The sequence below is a fragment of the Xenopus tropicalis genome, chromosome 10 (assembly GCF_000004195.4).
Source record: "Xenopus tropicalis strain Nigerian chromosome 10, UCB_Xtro_10.0, whole genome shotgun sequence".
NCBI lineage: Eukaryota > Metazoa > Chordata > Amphibia > Anura > Pipidae > Xenopus > Xenopus tropicalis.
The window spans coordinates 50,282,652-50,301,795 of NC_030686.2; the positions used below are offsets into that span (position 1 = coordinate 50,282,652).

General features: G+C 42.1%; 1 protein-coding gene and 1 long non-coding RNA gene across 2 annotated transcripts in view; one reads left to right on the forward strand and one right to left on the reverse strand.

Annotated features, from left to right (window-relative positions):
• On the reverse strand, window positions 1-16,855 carry LOC100495212 (myosin-4-like). Its single transcript, XM_031894576.1, has 41 exons — window positions 16,793-16,855; window positions 15,840-15,878; window positions 15,004-15,220; window positions 14,534-14,677; window positions 14,164-14,320; window positions 13,922-13,949; window positions 13,453-13,567; window positions 12,379-12,471; window positions 11,929-11,992; window positions 11,742-11,840; window positions 11,291-11,394; window positions 10,850-10,988; window positions 10,570-10,688; window positions 10,341-10,490; window positions 10,089-10,259; window positions 9,648-9,957; window positions 9,448-9,515; window positions 9,167-9,254; window positions 8,897-9,014; window positions 8,597-8,720; window positions 8,320-8,456; window positions 7,987-8,242; window positions 7,622-7,864; window positions 7,331-7,507; window positions 7,094-7,239; window positions 6,899-6,989; window positions 6,323-6,712; window positions 6,107-6,233; window positions 5,905-6,023; window positions 5,608-5,804; window positions 5,220-5,403; window positions 4,954-5,119; window positions 4,294-4,418; window positions 3,898-4,206; window positions 3,607-3,810; window positions 3,389-3,514; window positions 3,126-3,296; window positions 2,926-3,030; window positions 2,746-2,841; window positions 2,511-2,642; window positions 1-135 (listed from the first exon to the last, which is right to left on the reverse strand). Exons 3-41 carry the CDS (start codon window positions 15,205-15,207, stop codon window positions 121-123), a joined length of 5,811 nt encoding a protein of 1,936 aa, XP_031750436.1. The 5' UTR covers window positions 15,208-15,220; window positions 15,840-15,878; window positions 16,793-16,855; the 3' UTR covers window positions 1-120.
• LOC116407980 overlaps window positions 13,509-19,144 on the forward strand; it is a 29,654-nt gene continuing 24,018 nt past the window's right edge. Inside the window, exon 1 of the long non-coding RNA XR_004220662.1 lies at window positions 13,509-13,593. This is a non-coding gene — a long non-coding RNA (uncharacterized LOC116407980). The remainder of the gene's footprint in view (window positions 13,594-19,144) is intronic.

The window sequence follows — 19,144 nt, forward strand, 5'->3', positions numbered from 1 at the left end:
TGTCCGAACCCCAAAAGGATTTATTTGCGTACAGAACACTACACAACTACACACATACACAGGGTCTCACTCTACAGAAGTCCATATTGTATGAACTGGTGCAGATAGTCTGTGCGGCTTTCACTCTTCCGCTTTCTATAAGGGGAAAACAAGCAAAGGGATTGGGTCAGGCAACAAAGCACAGAAATTCAACATTTCAAAGGAGGAACCAAAAGCCAAAGTTCCGTGTAGGTTTCGGAGCCGAGGGGAGTAGGGAGGCACGGAACCCACAATGGGAACTTTCCGCAAGATTTGGGCTGATTATGTTAATATACAATTCAGGGCTTGGGTTCCGCCCGTTATTCGGCCAAATGCTCTGGGGATTAGATGCCTTTTGCACTATTACTGAATATATGTTATCATAACATACTAAACATTCCCTACACAATGTCTAATCAGACAAATGTTTTCTCACTGTTTTCCTTGTACGGTGTCCTGTGAGGGTTCATTTGGTTACGTAGTTACGTAGTTAGGCTGAAAAAAGACCAGTACCAGAGGCCCCCCTTTTAGATTTGCAGAACATACAAGTTTTTATGGGGAAAAGGTCCCCCACTATCTGTCTAAAATCCCCTCCAATGTACTTTTCCCCTCGAAAAAGTACTTTTTTCAGAGAAACAACCCCTCCCTAGACAGCCTAACCTCATAATTTAAATGCCCCCCCCATACTCACTGTCACTGCCCCCCCATACCCACTGTCGCTGCCCCCCATACTCACTGTCACTGCCCCCCCATACTCACTGTCACTGCCCCCATACTCACTGTTACTGCCCCCCCATACTCACTGTCACTGCCCCCCATACTCACTGTCACTGCCCCCCATACTCACTGTCACTGCCCCCCCATACTCACTGTCACTGCCCCCCATACTCACTGTCACTGCCCCCCATACTCACTGTTACTGCCCCCCCATACTCACTGTCACTGCCCCCCATACTCACTGTTACTGCCCCCCCATACTCACTGTCACTGCCCCCCATACTCACTGTCACTGCCCCCCATACTCACTGTCACTGCCCCCCATACTCACTGTCGCTGCCCCCCCATACTCACTGTCGCTGCCCCCCCATACTCACTGTCGCTGCCCCCCATACTCACTGTCACTGCCCCCATACTCACTGTTACTGCCCCCCATACTCACTGTCACTGCCCCCATACTCACTGTCACTGCCCCCCATACTCACTGTCACTGCCCCCCATACTCACTGTTACTGCCCCCCATACTCACTGTCACTGCCCCCCATACTCACTGTCACTGCCCCCCCCATACTCACTGTCACTGCCCCCCATACTCACTGTCACTGCCCCCCCCATACTCACTGTCACTGCCCCCCATACTCAAGGTGAGGCCTTACCAGGTATTCATCCTCTTAGCTACTGAGTGGCACTGCCTAGAGTTACACAGCTTGTTATCCACAAATAACCCTAAATCCTTCTCTATTAAGGACCACCCCCAACACACCCCCATTTAGTGTATAACTCGCATTAATATTATTTCTACCTAAGTGCATAACTTTGCAATAATCAACACTGAACCTTATTTTCTATGTTGCTGCCCAGTTTTCCAATTTAGTCAACTCTCTCTGCAAAGCGGCAGCATCCTGCATGGAACTTATAGTTTTGCACAATTTTGTGTTGTCAGCAACAGTACTGTCTATGCCCACCTCCAGGTCATTAATAAACAAGTTAAAAAGCAAAGGCCCAAGGACTGACCCCTGCGGTACCCACTAACCACACTGGTCCAAGGACTGACCCCTGCGGTACCCACTAACCACACTGGTCCAAGGACTGACCCCTGCGGTACCCACTAACCACACTGGCCCAAATACAAAATGTTCTGTTTACCGCCACTCTGTACTCTATCCTTCAGCCAGTTCTCTACCCAAGCACAAATATTATGTTCTAGGCCAATATTCCTTAATTTTATCATTAATCATCTGTGAGGTACTGTATCAAACGCTTTAGCTAAGTCCAAGCAGATCCCATCCACTGCCATCCCAGAGTCAAGCTTCCTGCTCACCTCCTTATAAAAGGCAATTAAATTGGTTTGGCAAGATGTTTTATGCATAAAACTATGTGGCTCAACTCACATTGTTGTTATTTGCAATGTATCCAAGCTTCCTATCCCTTATTACACCTTCCATAGGTACCCTACCACTGATGTCAGACTTACAGGCCTATAGTTTTTAGGCTGAGAACAGAATCTATTTTTGAATAGCATCATTATATTAGCAATTTGCCAGTCTCTCGGCACCATGCCAGACCTCAAGAAATCCTGAAAAATTAAGTAAAGAGGTTTGGCAATCACAGAGCTCAGCTCATTTAGTACCCTAGGAAGAATCTCATCTGGTCTCGGACCTTTACATGTTCTTACTTTTTTGAATTCCCTCCTGAGTGACCTGAGTGGCCCATGTATCAGTAGTTATATTACCATACAATAATGGGGTATTTTTTTCCTGGTAAGAACAAGTTACCTTTCCAATATCCCGGCTCTTGGCTCTGAGCTTGTTGACTTGGGATTCGGCAATGTCGGCACGTTCCTCGGCCTCTTCCAATTCATGCTGAGCCTTCCTGAATCTGGACAGGTGGACATTGGCTTGTTCTTCCTATAAATTTTACAACATGCAAATAAAATTGTCAAAAGAGGCGGAGCTTTGACTAATTTCATCCATGTACCCTATCATTAGAGATGAGATGAAATATACTTACAACATCCTCTGATTGTCTCTTGTATGCTTTGACTTTCAGCTGCAACTTGTCCACTAAGTCCTGAAGCCTGAAAACATTCTTCTTGTCCTCCTCAGACTGCAAGAAATAGGGGACGAGTGATCAGAATACATATAAATGGGTCATTTTGATATTATCCATTTGCCGTTCTGCCTTCTGTACCTGGTAACTGAGCTCCTTGACTCTTCTCTCAAACTTGCGCACGCCTTTGATAGCATCGGATCCTCTCTTCTGCTCAGCGTCAAGCTCATTTTCAAGTTCACGTACCTGCGAGAAACATAAAATGTTGTGATATATAAATGACAAAGAACTACTTTATGTTTATTTGATGTGGGGTTGAATGCATTTGGGGTAAATCGTACCCTGGCCTCCAGCTTCTGGAGCTGCTTCTTGCCTCCTTTCATTGCCAGCTGCTCAGCCTCATCCAGACGATGTTGCAGATCCTTCACTGTCTGCTCCAGATTCTTCTTCATACGTTCAAGGTGAGCACTGGTGTCTTGTTCCTTCTTGAGTTCCTCAGCCATCATGGCCGCCTGAGTGAAGCAGGAGAAGGCATTAGTTATATAGACTGGGGGAGTCTCTGTATAATACGTGACATTTAGAAAATAAGGTGTAACAAGCTTACATCAGTGATTGCCTTCTTGGCCTTTTCATCTGCATTCCTTGCTTCCTGAACTGCTTCTTCCACCTCACTTTGCAGCTGAGAGACATCAGCCTCAAGCTTCTTCTTGGTGTTGATCAGACTGGTGTTCTGTGATATTCAGAGAAAGCATTCAAGTTAATGCACACAATACGAGTTCAGCCAAGGGAAATACAGAAAGAGTTGCCCTTAGGGAAGCTTACCTGTGAGTGTAGCAGCTGCACGCGCTCGGTGACATCAATGAGTTCCTGTTCCGCCACTTTGCGCCCACGCTCAGTCTGTTCTAGAGCAGACCTCATCTCCTCAATTTCAGCTGTCATGAGGTTATTTCTTCTTTCGACAATTGCCAGCTGCTCCTTCAGATCATCATTTCCTCGTAGTGCATCATCAAGGTGCAGTTGAGTATCCTGCATTTAAAGAAGCTGCTGTTAAACCAAACAAAAACTAGAGAATAAAACAAATAAATAAACATATAGTTCTGATCCAGGTCCTACCTTATACAGGCTCTGCACATTCCTGAGCTGTTTCTGTGACTCTGCTGCTTGTCGGTTGGCATGGCTTAGTTGAATTTCCATCTCATTCAGATCTCCCTCCATCTTCTTCTTTAGTCTGAGGGCATCGTTTCTGCTTCTGATCTCAGCATCCAGGGTACTCTGCATGGATTCCAGAGCTCTCTGGCTGTTCCTCTTTATCTGCTCAATTTCTTCATCTTTCTCTGCAATTTTTCTGTCAATCTCACCCTTGACTTGATTCAACTCAAGCTGGATCCTGAGGATCTTGGCTTCTTCATGCTCCAAAGAGGCCTAGAGAAATTCATAACTTTATTAAATCTTCACTTTTGACTCTATTTATTTATATGTTTTCCTTGATTCCCATATTGATTTACTGACCTCGGCTTCTTCTAGGGCTGCCTGTAAATCTGATTTCTCAGATTCAATCTGCTTCTTGGCCTTTTCTATTTCATGAATACTCTTTCCAGCCTCAGCAACTTGTTCAGTCAAATCAGAGATCTCCTCTGCAGTAGTGAAAGGAACACATTTAGTTATATTTTATAGTGACAAGTTGTGGGAATAATAACCCCTGAATTGTTATTCATTGCAGAAAAACTAAAGACCGTGTTGAGGCAAGTGTAGATCTTTTTTGGTTTATCAGTATTGTATCTAGAAAAATTGCTAATGACACCAGGAAAACTCATGGTGGCCCAGGCATAAGTGTTCACTCAATTATTTGACCTGTACCATATAAAAAAGAAAAGGTGGAGGAAAAAAGTATTAAGGGGAGAATAAGAGAAAGGCTAAATGTAAGAGAGGACAAGGTAGTAGAAAAGAGAGTATGAAATATAGGATATAGGATATAGATAGGATTGTAGAGCAAGAACAAGAGAGAGTGAGGAAGAGGAAAAATATTTTAGAGAACAAACTCATTTTCTAAACTTCCTCGCTGGTCAATGAAACCCATGTCTGAAAGAGTGGCTTTGTCTCAGCTAATTCTATAAGCAGAAAAGCTGATGCCATCAAGCCTAGGTTTGTGCAAAAAAACATAAATCATACGTTGAAGGTTCTTATTTTCTCTCTTGAGGGTCTCCAGTTGGTCTAATGCTTCTTCATAGGAGTTCTTCATCTTAAACACTTCGGTGCTCAGGGACCTAGACTCTTTCTGAGAGGCCTCAAGTTCAGCCTGGGACTCTTCAAATTTCTGCTTCCAGTCTGCCAGCACCTAAGTGAGTAAATTGAAAGACACAAATGGAAGAAAACGTTTAAAAAAATGTTCAGTGATGTTTTTCTTTACCAAATGAAAATAATCTTTCAAAATGAACCTTGTCGAAATTCTTCTGCTTCTTATCAAGAGCTGCGCAAGCTGAGTTGGAACGTTCTACATCCACCATCAGGTCTTCCACCTCATTCTGAAGTCTCTGCTTGGTCTTCTCCAGGGAAGCGCACTTGGAGTTGACGGCCTCGATTTGCTCCTCAGCTTCCTGGAGCCGCTGAGCCAGCTTCTTCCTGTTACACAAAGCTGTTTAGGATCTGCTCCATAAGAATATGTGTATCATTACTGTACAGTATAATGTTCTTAAAAAAATTCGTAAACCCTGTTTAATCATTTTATGTCAAATATAAAAAATACACCTTAGTTGGTGAGTTTCACCAATGAGTTGCCAATTCAGTCAATTACTAGTGAAATACATCTTATATATTGAAACGTACTTGGCTTCCTCCAGTTCCTCAGTGCGCTGGATTGCGTCAGTCTCGTATTTGGTTCTCCACTGAGCCACCTCTCCATTGGCCTTGGACAGTGACCGTTGCAGCTCACCCTTGGCTTCCTGCTCCTCTTCATATTGCTCCCTGAGTAGATCACAGTCATGACGAGCAGATTGCAGTCCATGGGCGAGGGCATTCTTGGCCTGTAGGGATTTAAAAGAGCATAAAATGGCTGCTTTGTATATTTTTCAGTTTTTTTTAATTAAATGTAATTATCTTTGTTAATTAAGAAGAAATCGTTACCTTTGTTTCCTCCTCCAGTTGCCTCTTCAGTTCTTCAGTTTGCTGGGTGAAAGCCTGTTTGGCTCTAGAAAGTTGAGAGATCAAAGATTCCTTTTCCTCCAGTTGGCGAGCATATTCCCCTAACAGAACAAAACAAGATGAGGTTTAGCCCCCCGTTCAGTGTGCATCATGGTAACAAGTAGCTTTCATAAAGAATGGTTACCATTTTCTGTGTGCAGACGAGCTCTCTGAGCATTAATATCATTAATCACCCTGAGGTGCTCTTCCTCCTTAGTCTTCACTTCAGAAAATTGGTCCTCTAGAGTTCTGCACATCTTTTCTAAGTTTGACTGCAAAGAAAAGTGAATTCATATATCTTGTAGGTTACTTTCTCTGCAATAAAGATGGGCTAAACTCTGAACCTAAGCTCACTGCTTACTTTGGCTTTGGAGACAGATTCCATGTTGCTGGCCAGGTCATCAATCTCCATCTTTAGTTCACTCTTTTCCTTCTCAAGCTTCTGTTTGACTCTCTGAAGGTTGTCAATCTGTTCTCCTAGTTCTGCAACACTGTCGGCCTGCTTCTTCCTGAGAGCAGCTGCGGTGGCTTCATGCTGAAGAGTGGCCTCTTCAAGGTCACGTCTCATCTTCTGGAATTCTGCCTCGCGCTTCTTGTTCATCTCAATCTGAGCAGAGGTGGCACCTCCAGCTTCCTCCAGCCGCTCACTGATCTCCTCAAGCTCCCTGGAGAGGTCAGAACGCTGCTTCTCTGCCTTGGCACGAGCTGCACGCTCAGCTTCTATTTCTTCTTCCAGCTCCTCAATGCGGGCCTACACAGTTCCAACAAATAAAAAACATACTCCATTCAGCCACCAATAGTATCCAAACAGACCAAGGACACAATAGCACCAAAGGAGCGAAGATTAAAGTAGTTCTTGGGTACACAGCCCATATTATGTGTAACAAGGTGTGTTATGTTCTACAGAAGTGATTGTTGGAAAGCACAAACATTATACCTGCAGCTCTTTAATTTTTTTCTGAAGCTGGGCAGCCAGAGCCTGTTCATCTTCAATCTTGCTTTGCAACTGGCTGATTTCGAACTCCTTCCTATAAAGGCAAATAGAAATATATCATTTGAGTGGGTTCCAGATTAGCAGTATGTTGGCTTCCACACTGGATCCTACTGAATTTATTTCTCTGCTGTTTCTTACTTTTTCACTTTTTCATCCAGCTGCTGCCTGTCATTTTCCAAGTCCATTGTGGACTCTTGGGCCAGCTTCAGATCACCCTCCAGCTTTCTCTTTGCCCTCTCCATGTCCATACGCAGCTTCTTCTCCTGTTCCAGGGATCCCTCAAGCTGAAGGAACATAAGATATTAAAGATTAAAGACTAATGGCTTTCATGGTACCATTATCATTATTATCACCCGGAATTAATATCCCTCGTACATCATCGACTTGCTGCTCCAGCTTGGTTTTTGCCTTGGTGAGGGTGTTGACTTTGTCTTCTTCAGCCTGAAGGTCATCCAGGGTCTGTTGGTGGGCTTCCTGCAGAGCTTTCTTTTCTTTAGTGAGTTTGGCAATGGTTTCATCCAGAACAGCCATCTCTTCAGTTAAGTTCTTAACCTGCATTTTTAATATATATATTAATTAGTAATAAGCAACAGATATAGACACAAGGTACCTGACCACTTAACTTGTGTATGTGTCTGTAAGGATTTATTCAGTAAAATCAATTACCTTGTTCTCTGTGGCATGCTTTTCTTTCTCTACTTTGGCCAGTGTCAGCTCAAGATCATCAATATCTTTCTTCAGCTCAGAACACTCGTCCTCCAGTTTCCTTTTCTTTGCTGTAAGTTCAGCATTGGATTCCTCTTCATCTTCCAGCCTCTCATTGGCCTCCTTAATTTTAGCCTCCAGTTGTATTTTAGCTTTGATCAGACCTTCACATCTTTCCTCTGCATCTGCCAGACCCTCTGATTCCTGTAAATAGTTTGAATAATGTATTTTTTATTATTGATACATCATGAGTTGTTAATAGTCGTTTTATATATACACTTTTATTCTACAGAATGCTTATACTGTGTGTGAGATGCACCACTTACAGATGTAACTTGGAGCTGAAGATCATTCTTTTCCTGAAGAATGGCAACCATTTTCTCCTCCAGCTCCTTTCTCTTTGCTTCTGATTTTGCCAAAGCCTCCTTGGTCTTCTCAAACTCTTCCTTCATGTTCTGCATCTCTTTCTCAGACTCGGCGCTCTTCAGGAGGGGCTTGATCTTGAAATAAAGCTTCATCCATGGCCAATGCTTGACATTCATGAATGAGCGGATGTTGTACTGAATGCAGAAGACGGACTCTCTGGAAATGGAGCAATTTTGTCAGTTTTCAACCAAAATGTATCTATTTCCTTGTGATTTACAGTGTAAAAAAATTACCTTCTCTCCATCATCTTCCTAAACTCAACTCTCATGAGGAAACCTCTGCACATAGCCTGAGTACGAGTGATTAACTGGGCCAAACGGTCATCTCGCATCTCTTCCAGAGTACCCAATAAGCCAGCTTTGAAGAACACCTGTTGGTAAAATGTGTTGTTACTATTATTAAAGTGTCCTGCTGTAGGTATGAACTTTATATGGGGAATTTATTAGCAGATATCCAGGTATTTCCTCAGTAGAGGAGGAAGGAATCAGCTTACAGTGTTAATTCATTTACCTTAGTGTGTCCAAATTTGTACTGCGTGTGGTCAACATCAATGGATCCAAGAAGCTTCTCTGAAGCTTTCTTGCTATCAATAAACTGCCCCTCAGGAATAGCGCTTGCATTTAGGATCTTGTAACTGTAATAATATGAAGAGAGAAATTACGTAAAGGTAGGGCTGCATAAAGCAATGTCTAGAGACTTGAGATTATTGGGATATCTTGCATATTGGTTCTTTAGAGGAGAACCTACAAGCCAACAACTGCTACTTTGAATCCATTTTCTTTGCTTTATTAATAAGTGATCAATTCTTACCGCTGCTTGAAGTCACCGTAGAGGATCCTGCTTGGGAAGCCCTTTCTGCAAATCCTAATGCCCTCAAGGACACCGTTACACCTGAGCTGGTGCATAACCAGATAGTGGTCCATGGCCCCTAAAATATAGGTTAGAAATACATTTATATCTATTCTTGTATATTGTAAAACGTAAGGATGTAGTGAGAATTAGACTTGTAAAGTAGTCATTGTATTTATGATGTAACTTCTGATTCATAATTACATTTGATTACCCCCTCTATTTACTTACCTGGAGTCTTTGTCTCATTAGGGATCAGGCAACGTACAAAGTGGGGGTGAGTGCTTCTAAGGTTGCTCATCAGCTTGTTCAGATTCTCCTGTAGAACAGAGATGAGAATAATGATATTTTTATGACCAATTTTATTAATAACACATACATATAAAGCACCAACATATTCTGCAGTGCTGTACAATAAATGGGTGTATATATCGAATACTGCATGAGTTCAGTAAGGTGCCGGGGGTTGTGCATCAATAACACTGTCCTGTGGACAGAACAATATAATTTACCCTGAAAAGAGCAGACACAGTCTGGAAAGAGGATCCCTTCTTCTTGCCTCCCTTCTTTCCACCGGTATCTACAACAGACAGTTGGATGGAAACACGTGTAATTATTGATCAGAAAGGAAAAATGATCTTTCAGAAATATTCAGATCAATATCTTCTTTTTCATACTGTTATTATTCTGCATTTATCAGAGATTTCCCTACCTGCATCTGAACCGGCGTATGCAGAGTAGAGGAAGGAGAGCAGTTTGACAGAAGACTTCTGGTAGAGCCCAATGACAGTTTCATTCAGTGGGTCCTTGTTCTTGTCAAGCCAACCGCTGATGTTGTAATCCACCGTCCCGGCATAGTGGACAAGAGAGAAGTGAGCCTCGGCTTTGCCTTTCCCAGGCTTGGGCTTCTGGAAGTTGTTGGACTTGCCCAGATGTTGGTCGTACAACTTGTTCTTGAATGAAGTGTCTGTTGCCTTGGGGAACATGCACTCCTCTTCAAGGATGGAGAAGATGCCCATTGGCTACGGAAGGGGATACAAACTTACTCATTAGCACTAAATTCCTATTTAAACATTTTGAAAGATTTTGTAACACAAAGTGTTGGACATAATAGCAGCTATGTATCATCTTACAGTATAGTGAAACTATGTACCTTCTCAATAAGCTCAATGCAGGCGGCCAAGTCCATGCCGAAGTCAATGAACTCCCACTCGATCCCCTCCTTCTTGTACTCCTCTTGCTCCAGGACAAACATGTGGTGGTTGAAAAACTGTTGCAGTTTCTCGTTGGTGAAGTTGATGCAGAGCTGCTCCAAGCTGTTGAACTGAAACCATGAAAATATAACATTATTATTATACCAAACACTCTATGATCCATAATAAGAATATTTATTTGAATTACTTACATCAAAGATCTCAAAGCCGGCGATGTCCAAGACGCCGATGAAGTGCTGCCTTGGCTGCTTAGTGTCCAGCTGCTGGTTGATTCTTATGACCATCCACAAGAACATCTTCTCATACACGGACTTGCCCAGAGCACCCACTGAGTTGTACACCTAAAGCAGATTATGAATTATTACAGCAAACTCTAGTTCCTGGCTCTTTTATACCTGCAGCCCTTGACCATGAAATTACCTGCTGGACGGTTTGACCTTTTGTGACAAACTCATTGCCGACTTTGACCCTTGGGAAGCACAGTGCCTTCAGCAGATCTGCTGAGTTCAGGCCCATCAAATAGGCAGCTTTGTCGGCCACTATAATATAAAAATGAGCAAATGAATGGAAATAACTAACAGTTGCTAAGCAATGGCTTCAGACCGTTGTAGTTCAATCAGTTGGAAAGACGTTGGATGGAGATGACTGTGACTATATCATGTATAGGATATTATTATACAGTACAATACCATTTTCTTACCTTCTGTGCCGTCCGGCTCGGCCTGCTCCTCTCTCTGTTTCTGCTTGAACTTCATGTTCCCGTAGTGCATGACGGCACCGGTCATTTTGTAAATACCGACTTTTTCATCAGCGTTGAAACCCAAAATGTCGATGGCGCTCTGAAAAGGCACAGATAATATTTATTAGGTAGAATATTTTTAATGCTTTCGTAACCTGGTACAATGGTTCTAAAAAAACACTGGGGCTCATTTATAAACAATGGGCAAATTTGCACATGGCCAGTAACCCATAGCAATAGCAACCAATCAGTGATTGTTTTTTTTCAGCCAGCTGCAGATTGAACAACAAAAGCAAGCATTTGATTGGTTGCCATGGGTTACTGCCCAAGGGAAATTTGCCCAGTATTTATAAATTAGCCCCACTTACATGCTTCACAGCTGAGATAGAAGAAGTGACTTACATCTGTGGCCATCAGCTCCTCTTGGTCATCAATGCTAGCCACACTGATCTCCCCTTGGCTCACGAATGGGAAGTCAAATGGGTTGGTTGTAATCAGGAGCATATCTGCAAAACACACATTGGCAGGTCACTATTGCTGCCATTTTCTACAGTCTCACCACAGGATAGGATAATATCAGTGTCGGACTGAGATGCCAGGGGCCCACCAGAAAACTTTGGACCATAGGCCCACTTTCTAAACTATTATTCCTCCTCTCCTCCTTCAACCTCTTCATTATCCAAGTCTCTTTTCTCTATCCATCTCTTTTTCCCATACAGAAATAGGAAATGACCATGCAATTGGCCAAATAGTTAGAAGCAAGAGGGCCCCCTGACACCTGGGCCCACCGGGAGTTTTCCTGGTATCCTGGTGGGCCAGTCCGACACTGGATAATATCCATCAAGCCACTCACCAATCAGCTCTGGTCTCTTGTTAGACATGATTTGGTAGAAGATATGGTAGCTCCTCTCTGCTGATAGCTGGAATGTGACTCTGGATTTTTCCAGAAGATCTAAGTAAACACAACGGTACCGACATTAGGATCTGTGCCGAAGTGGGAAACGTGTTTTGTTAGAAAAATATGAAACCAACAAACTTACATGTTTCAATATCAGCAGAGGACAACTTTCCTGTGGTTCCAAAATGGATTCTGATGAACTTACCCTAGTTATTCAAAATAGACAAAATATTAATTGTGGTTAGAAGTCCAGTGTATCATGGTGACGATGCTGTCAGAACAATGTTGCACATTGCAGATCTGTTGTGTGTGTAGGAGATTCAAAGGTCATTCAGTCCCTTATCAGTAGCACAAATCCGATGGTGGGGCTGTTCTGTTGGAGCCCCCTGTTGGCTAAGCAACATAACAAATAGTCATCTGATTTTTTCATTGATGTTTACTGCAATAACCTTTGAAGGAAGGGTCTCCTAGAAATTGCTGTGGAACTGGGAATACAGTAGATATTTGACTGAAAATCAAAGAAAACCCACGTTCCTAATGAACAGGTTGTAGAATAAGTTATTCCAGTCATTTGTATGTGGGACCAACTTACAAAGCGGGAAGAGTTGTCATTCCTGACGGTCTTGGCATTGCCGAAGGCTTCCAGCAGAGGGTTGGCCTGAATGATTTGATCCTCCAGGGTCCCCTGTAAGAACCAATAAACCCACCTTTATTAGTATTGTCTATGAAGAGTTTTCATGTACCCAGGCCATAATATACACTATGTAGAAGTGATACAGTAACTGTACGGTAGAAAATGTATGTTGTCCAGCTTAATTCGAATGTTCTGTATGGAATTAAGACCATGCATCTCCTTATAGCACTCGTGAAGATGGAAACCCTCCTAAATGTATGTTTGAGATTGTGAAGCCCACCCAAGTGTACTGTATGGGATTAGGGAGCCTGCTGTAGCGTGTTGGATTGTGCAAACCCACCTAAATGTATGTTTGAGATTGTGAAGCCCACCCAAGTGTACTGTATGGGATTAGGGAGCCTGCTGTAGGGTGTTGGATTGTGCAAACCCACCTAAATGTATGTTTCAGATTGTGAAGCCCACCCAAGTGTACTGTATGGGATTAGGGAGCCTGCTGTAGGGTGTTGGATTGTGCAAACCCACCTAAATGTATGTTTGAGATTGTGAAGCCCACCCAAGTGTACTGTATGGGATTAGGGAGCCTGCTGTAGCGTGTTGGATTGTGCAAACCCACCTAAATGTATGTTTGAGATTGTGAAGCCCACCCAAGTGTACTGTATGGGATTAGGGAGCCTGCTGTAGGGTGTTGGATTGTGCAAACCCACCTAAATGTATGTTTGAGATTGTGAAGCCCACCCAAGTGTACTGTATGGGATTAGGGAGCCTGCTGTAGGGTGTTGGATTGTGCAAACCCACCTAAATGTATGTTTGACATTGTGAAGCCCACCCAAGTGTACTCTATGGGATTAGGGAGCCTGCTGTAGGGTGTTGGATTGTGCAAACCCACCTAAATGTATGTGACCCAGAATCAAGCTGTATTTATGGGACAGTGGATCCCACCAGATCTAGGTAGGCCAGCTGGCACAATATAAATATGAAAACCCACTGATATAATAATCCCAGGGTATCAGTTTGTATTAATGTGAATCTCACCTGAATCTTTCCAGGGGCGGCTTCCTCCTTCTTCTTGTCACCAATAGCTGCAATTGTTGCAAAGTACTGGATGACACGTTTGGTGTTCACAGTCTTTCCTGCTCCGGATTCTCCACTGAGCAACAGAGACAACAAAACAAGGTGAGTTCAAAGATAAGTACAAGAGATAAATAATATCTGAGGTGCTCACTGCAGGGGTAGATGCCTTGTTTTAGCCCCAAAGTCTAAATATCTGGTACTTTTTTTTCTGGTAACTAAAAGATGGATCCACAGCCCCTATTGTTACATTTCTGATTTTTTAAATAAGTTCTTCGGCCTGTAGGTTGCAGAAGGCGTCACATGATTGGGATGAACGGTGTTTAAGACTAATGTTTATAGAAGTAAATAAGTGACTAATCCCACATTAACACAATAACGTATCTGCCCCAGGGCATCAGTATCCTTTTATTAATTATATTTTTATACTTACGTAATCAGGATGGACTGATTCTCACGATCTAGTGGAAAAGAAAAACTACATTACATTATATTATATTATTATCATAGATCATCTGTCATGTTGAATGAAAGTTCTAAATGCATCCCAAAGGTTCCATGCAGAAGGTATGGAATTTGTTGACTGTATTGTCATTTGTGTGAATTTTTAAAAGCTTTCAAATATATTTTAATGTGACTCTGAATGTTGGCAGTGAGCTTTACAAGGCAATTTACCTGTTAACATGAACTGATAGGCGTTATCAGAGATGGAGAAGATGTGGGGTGGGGCCTCCTGACGCTTCTTCCCACGGTAGGCATTGACCACCTCTGGGTTGTACACGGGAAGCCACTTGTAGGGGTTGACAGTGACGCAGAAGAGACCAGAATAGGTCTGTAAACAAAAACACCACATGAATAATGTTCAGACCCCCTAGAATATTCTAACAGAAGATCTTACTATTGTAGAAGGTGGCCATTTCCTTCAAGGAAACAAAACTAGAATAGGCAACTGAACAGAATGATCAAACCTAATGCTAAATGATCCTTAGATGTCTATCAGCTTCACTGGAGAGAATGATTTATCTGTAAAGCAAAAGAGACTCACGTAGATCATCCAGGCTGCGTAACGCTCTTTGAGGTTATACAGGACAGATGGTTCGTTCAAGTGGGTCAACATGGCCATGTCTTCAATTTTATCGAACTTTGGTGGGTTCATGGGGAAGATTTCATCATCCTTCACTGTTGCAGTCTGGGAAAACACATCACAATCGAGGGATATATGTGAACAAACTGTGTTATTTCCAGTTGAGGGCCCTCAGATAAAATGATTCGTTCGTACTGGAATTCACCAGACTCATCTCTAGAGGGAATTTATTTCTTGATTTGAGTGAGATCTAAGATACTTATTCTTATAACTACATTATATACAGTAGGTATCACTAAAAGATTAAATAAATAGGAAAAATCTATCACAAATCTATGGAAACTAAGTTTAGATAAAGTTATTAGAATGGAAAACAGAAGAACAAGTGCAAAATCCCTTCAGGATCACCTTGGCGTGTATTTGTAACTTACAGACATGTCCTCTTTCTTCACGGTGGCTTTGCCGCCCTCCTTGCTCTGGACGATGCCTTTGACGTACATCTGTTTAGGGTCAATGACGAAGACGGATGTCTTTGCATCGAAGGGTCTGTTCTGGGCCTCGATCCTCTCCTTCTCATTCTTTCGCAGAAATTGAGCGGCCACCCCGAAGACGGCCATCTCTGCGTCGCTACTCATGGTCGCTGCTTTTCTGCAAATATACACAGAGAAATTAGAGAAAAATATACGAACTTGAATGATTAAGATAATTATAATGCCACCCAGGAATCATGCTTTGATTAAAGTATATTCATGTCATGAATTTGTTGGATGCAACATGGATGGGCAACATAAACCCAACAAATAAATATATAGAGTGTAAGCTCTATGGGGCAGGGACCTCCATCCTCTTGTGTCTTTGACTCTTAACTTGTTGCAACTGTATCTTGTATTTATTTGTATTTATTGTTATACTTTGTATTTATCTCTTATTATCTTAATAACCCTGTGTTTGTATGAATGTATTCTACTGTACAGCGCTGCGTACATAAGTAGCACTTTATAAATAAAGATATACAACAAAGAAGTTTCTAATTTACAACCTCCACCATCCAAGGCTACAAAAATGATTGCAAAACCCAACATTACTAACTTCCATAGTGTAGTCTAGGTCTTTCTAAATGTAGGGTCACCTCAAAGTGTGAAAGGTCTAGTTTGGATCATTGTTTAACAAGTATCTCTCAATTCATCTAGTCGTTCAAATAATTCAATCATAACATTTATTTGTACCGTTCTTATTGAATCCATTTCAGGTGGCTGAGATCTCTTACCTTGTGTGTCCTTCAGTGGTGGAAAATAAACATGTGAACCTGGAAAAGAATAAAAGGAAACTGTAGATCCAGTGATATATAACATTAATTGCATGTTTCTGTTAGAGTTACAAGTTTAAATGGATGCAAGATATGTATCTTAGGGTTTTACATGACTATAAACTCTTGTAGATCCTCAAGAAGATCTAGAAGACCTTAAGTACTAGTTAAGAAAGGGACCTTTGGCTGAATACATGAAATAAATATCTAGAGTTCGAGTTATAAAAACTGTTCAGACCAGAAGCCCATTTTGAAGTTTTATGGAGAAAAACATCTAAACATGAACATTTGTTTGATCCTATTCGAACGAAGAGTAACTCCTATGCATGAAAGCTACAATATCTGCAGTGATACCCAGAATTAATACTATAAGGCAACATAGAACAAAGAAAGCTCCAGAGCTGACTGTGACACCAATAAGGAAACCAGTTGTGGTGCATCCAACATTCTCAGTCCACAAAAGATAAGATAAAAACTTTGACTGCAAGAGTAGAAAAAGTTCCTTTGTGATTTTCATTGAAACTGGAAACTAACTTGAATTCCTCGTGCTGGATAACGAATGAATTAAAAAAAAACATGTAAAATCATCAAGTTGCAAAAGCAAAAAGTTCAACGTCCCAGCCATTCAAAAAAGTGTAAAAAGAAAATGTTTGAAAGTCTAAAGACCAACTCGGGAGTCAAAAATCTCTCATTTTAGTTCTTCGGAACAAACACCTTTACAGATATGAAGCTCCTCTTCTTAAAAAACAATGCAATCATTTTCCAAAATGAAAAGTTCAAAAATTAGAACTAGGAATGGAATTCCTGATGTTGGATGATACAAAAACATATATCTATCAAAAATGAAAAGTTTAAAAAAAAAATGATTTTAGTTCTTCAGAAGAAACAAGCTTGGGTTGAGGGGCCAAACCTACCTCTAGATGCACGGCTGGTGAAGGATGGAGACGTTGCCCACCCCAAGGCTTTTATGCTCTCCCATCTGCCAAACCTCTACTGTTAATCTCTATATTTGGAATTTCATATTAGGAGCTCCTTGCTATAAATCACCTGACAGTGGAATTTATTTTTAATTTACTGCCGTTGACCACATAAGAAACAGGATAGTTCCAGCAAGTTGACACCATATGGACAAACCATTTTTGTATGAAGTGTCTTTTGGACGTGTGTAGCGTCCCAGTAATTGCCATCCCAATATAGAACTGGGAACGAGAGCAGATGAGAACCTTGGTTAATGTTTTATGGATGGGAAACAAAATGAGGCTGATGCATATTTGGATTTCTGGCACCGTGACCGTTGATCTCTGACAGTTGACTGCACGACGCGTGCTATGAAATATGGAATTCAGAATCTTTTGAAGCAATCAAAATGATTTATTTTGCTTCCCAAAGCCTTTTATTTATTTCCCCCCATCCATTTGCCCTGCACAGGGTCGGACTGGAGCGTAGGGTGAACTCAGGTCCCTTCTCCCCAACCCCCCTCCATGCCGCATCCCTTTTACCTCCTGGGGAGCGAGCTGAGGCAGGGGAGCGGGGAAGCGGACGAGAGGGAGCAGCCCAGGCAGGGGAGCGGGGAAGCAGAGGAGAGGGAGCAGCCCAGGCAGGGGAGCGGGCTTGGGTCGGACCATGAGGGCTGGTTCCCACCAGGTTTTCCCCCAATGTCCCACCGGCCCAGTCCGACCCTGGCATGCACTCATATGCCACTTGGAGAGTCATTGGCTCAAATAAGCTAAAAATTTTGGCATAGATACATTTTTTACAATGTAAGATTGGGATTCATGTAATAATTCTAGATAATTATAGCCAGCTTTATACACATAGGGCAGATTTATCAAATGACCAGTTCGAATCCCGAATGGAAAAAATTCGGATTGGATACAAAAATCTCTGAAGATCACAAATATCACGAAAATGCTTACGAAAAAAACATATTAGTCACGATAATATTGTATTGGCGAGCTGAAAGTCACGAAATTTTCGCACAGAACGATTGTAAACAGCGGGAAAACAGTTCCGAATTGTTCACGCAAGCGTACGAAAAAGTCGTGGATTAGTGAATCTGCCCCATACAGTAAGTAGATTTTTTAGGCCAAGGAGACTTACCTTTTATATATGAAATTAAGTTATTGCTGCATGATATATGGTTTTCAGGCTTCAGAAGGTTTTTTAACTGACCCAAAAGCAACTGCAAGTTTCAAAAAGTTTCCCTGTGAAATTGATAGACGTATGTATACACAGTATGTATTTAACTGAAATACTAAGTACAAGGAACTTCCCTTGACTTGAAGCAGGTCCTACAGAATGAGAGACACACACTGCAAAGCCATTAGCAGAGGGGAAGGCCATGTGTTCCCGGCTCTGGGCAAGCGGAGGGCAGGAGGGCTCGTAATACAATCTGTATACTTGAAGCTGACATGTTGGTCTGCTAAATGTCATCACCGCAGACAGAAAAAGATATGTATGATTAGTAGTCAAAACAAGAGGAGCTTATTTCTTAGGGTCTAAGGTTGGCATTCAGGTCTTAGCTCCAAAGGAAACGGGGATTTACACAAAGGAGGACGCATTTACACAGGGGTGTAACTAGGTGTATTTGTACCAGACCCCCATCTCCTGGGCTTCCCCTCAGCACCCAAACCATGGCAAGGGTGGCTGCCACCACTAATATAGATTTCACAACCCACGCTAGAAAAGGAAATTTGGCATGGTGGTGGCCACGGAACAACACCGGGTCCGTCAATCTTAACAATTCCCACCTTTTTTAGGCACAGATTCTATTTTTATTTCTTGATGATAGTGGCCATAAAATATCAGTAAAATCTCCAGAAATGGCTTCTAGAGTTCATGCCATGCAGGGAAGCGGTGACGCCCCTCAGGCACACTTGGTGGAATGCCCAATGGTATGCAGGACAGAGAGAAAAATGGTTTTTCCATGGCTCGGTACCATCCTTCAATACCCACAATGGTCAACAGAAATTAATTTACTGCACCAGCTGGAGCCTTCGAATATGATTCCCCAAATATAGACACCAATCGTGCTGTATGGGCAGGAGCACTTCTATAAAACAAGCCTGGATGCAAAGAGTTAGCCTTCTCCGTTAGCTCTGCTGCCCAAGGTAAGGGACCTTCTATAGCTCCTTGGGGTTCATAGACATAAGAACAAAAAAGCAAGACAGATAGATAGATAGATAGATAGATAGATAGATAGATGATAGATAGATGATAGATAGATAGATAGATAGATAGATAGATAGATAGATAGATAGACAGAC

Excerpts from the sequence above, each read along its gene's own strand:
- LOC100495212 (XM_031894576.1), bottom strand. The coding sequence starts at position 15,207 with ATGAGTAGCGACGCAGAGATGGCCGTCTTCGGGGTGGCCGCTCAATTT. Across the intron at positions 11,395-11,741 it reads CAAGAGACCAGAGCTGATTG|ATATGCTCCTGATTACAACC; the intron begins GTGAGTGGCTTG and ends TGTGTTTTGCAG. Across the intron at positions 9,015-9,166 it reads TAATGAGACAAAGACTCCAG|GGGCCATGGACCACTATCTG; the intron begins GTAAGTAAATAG and ends CCTATATTTTAG.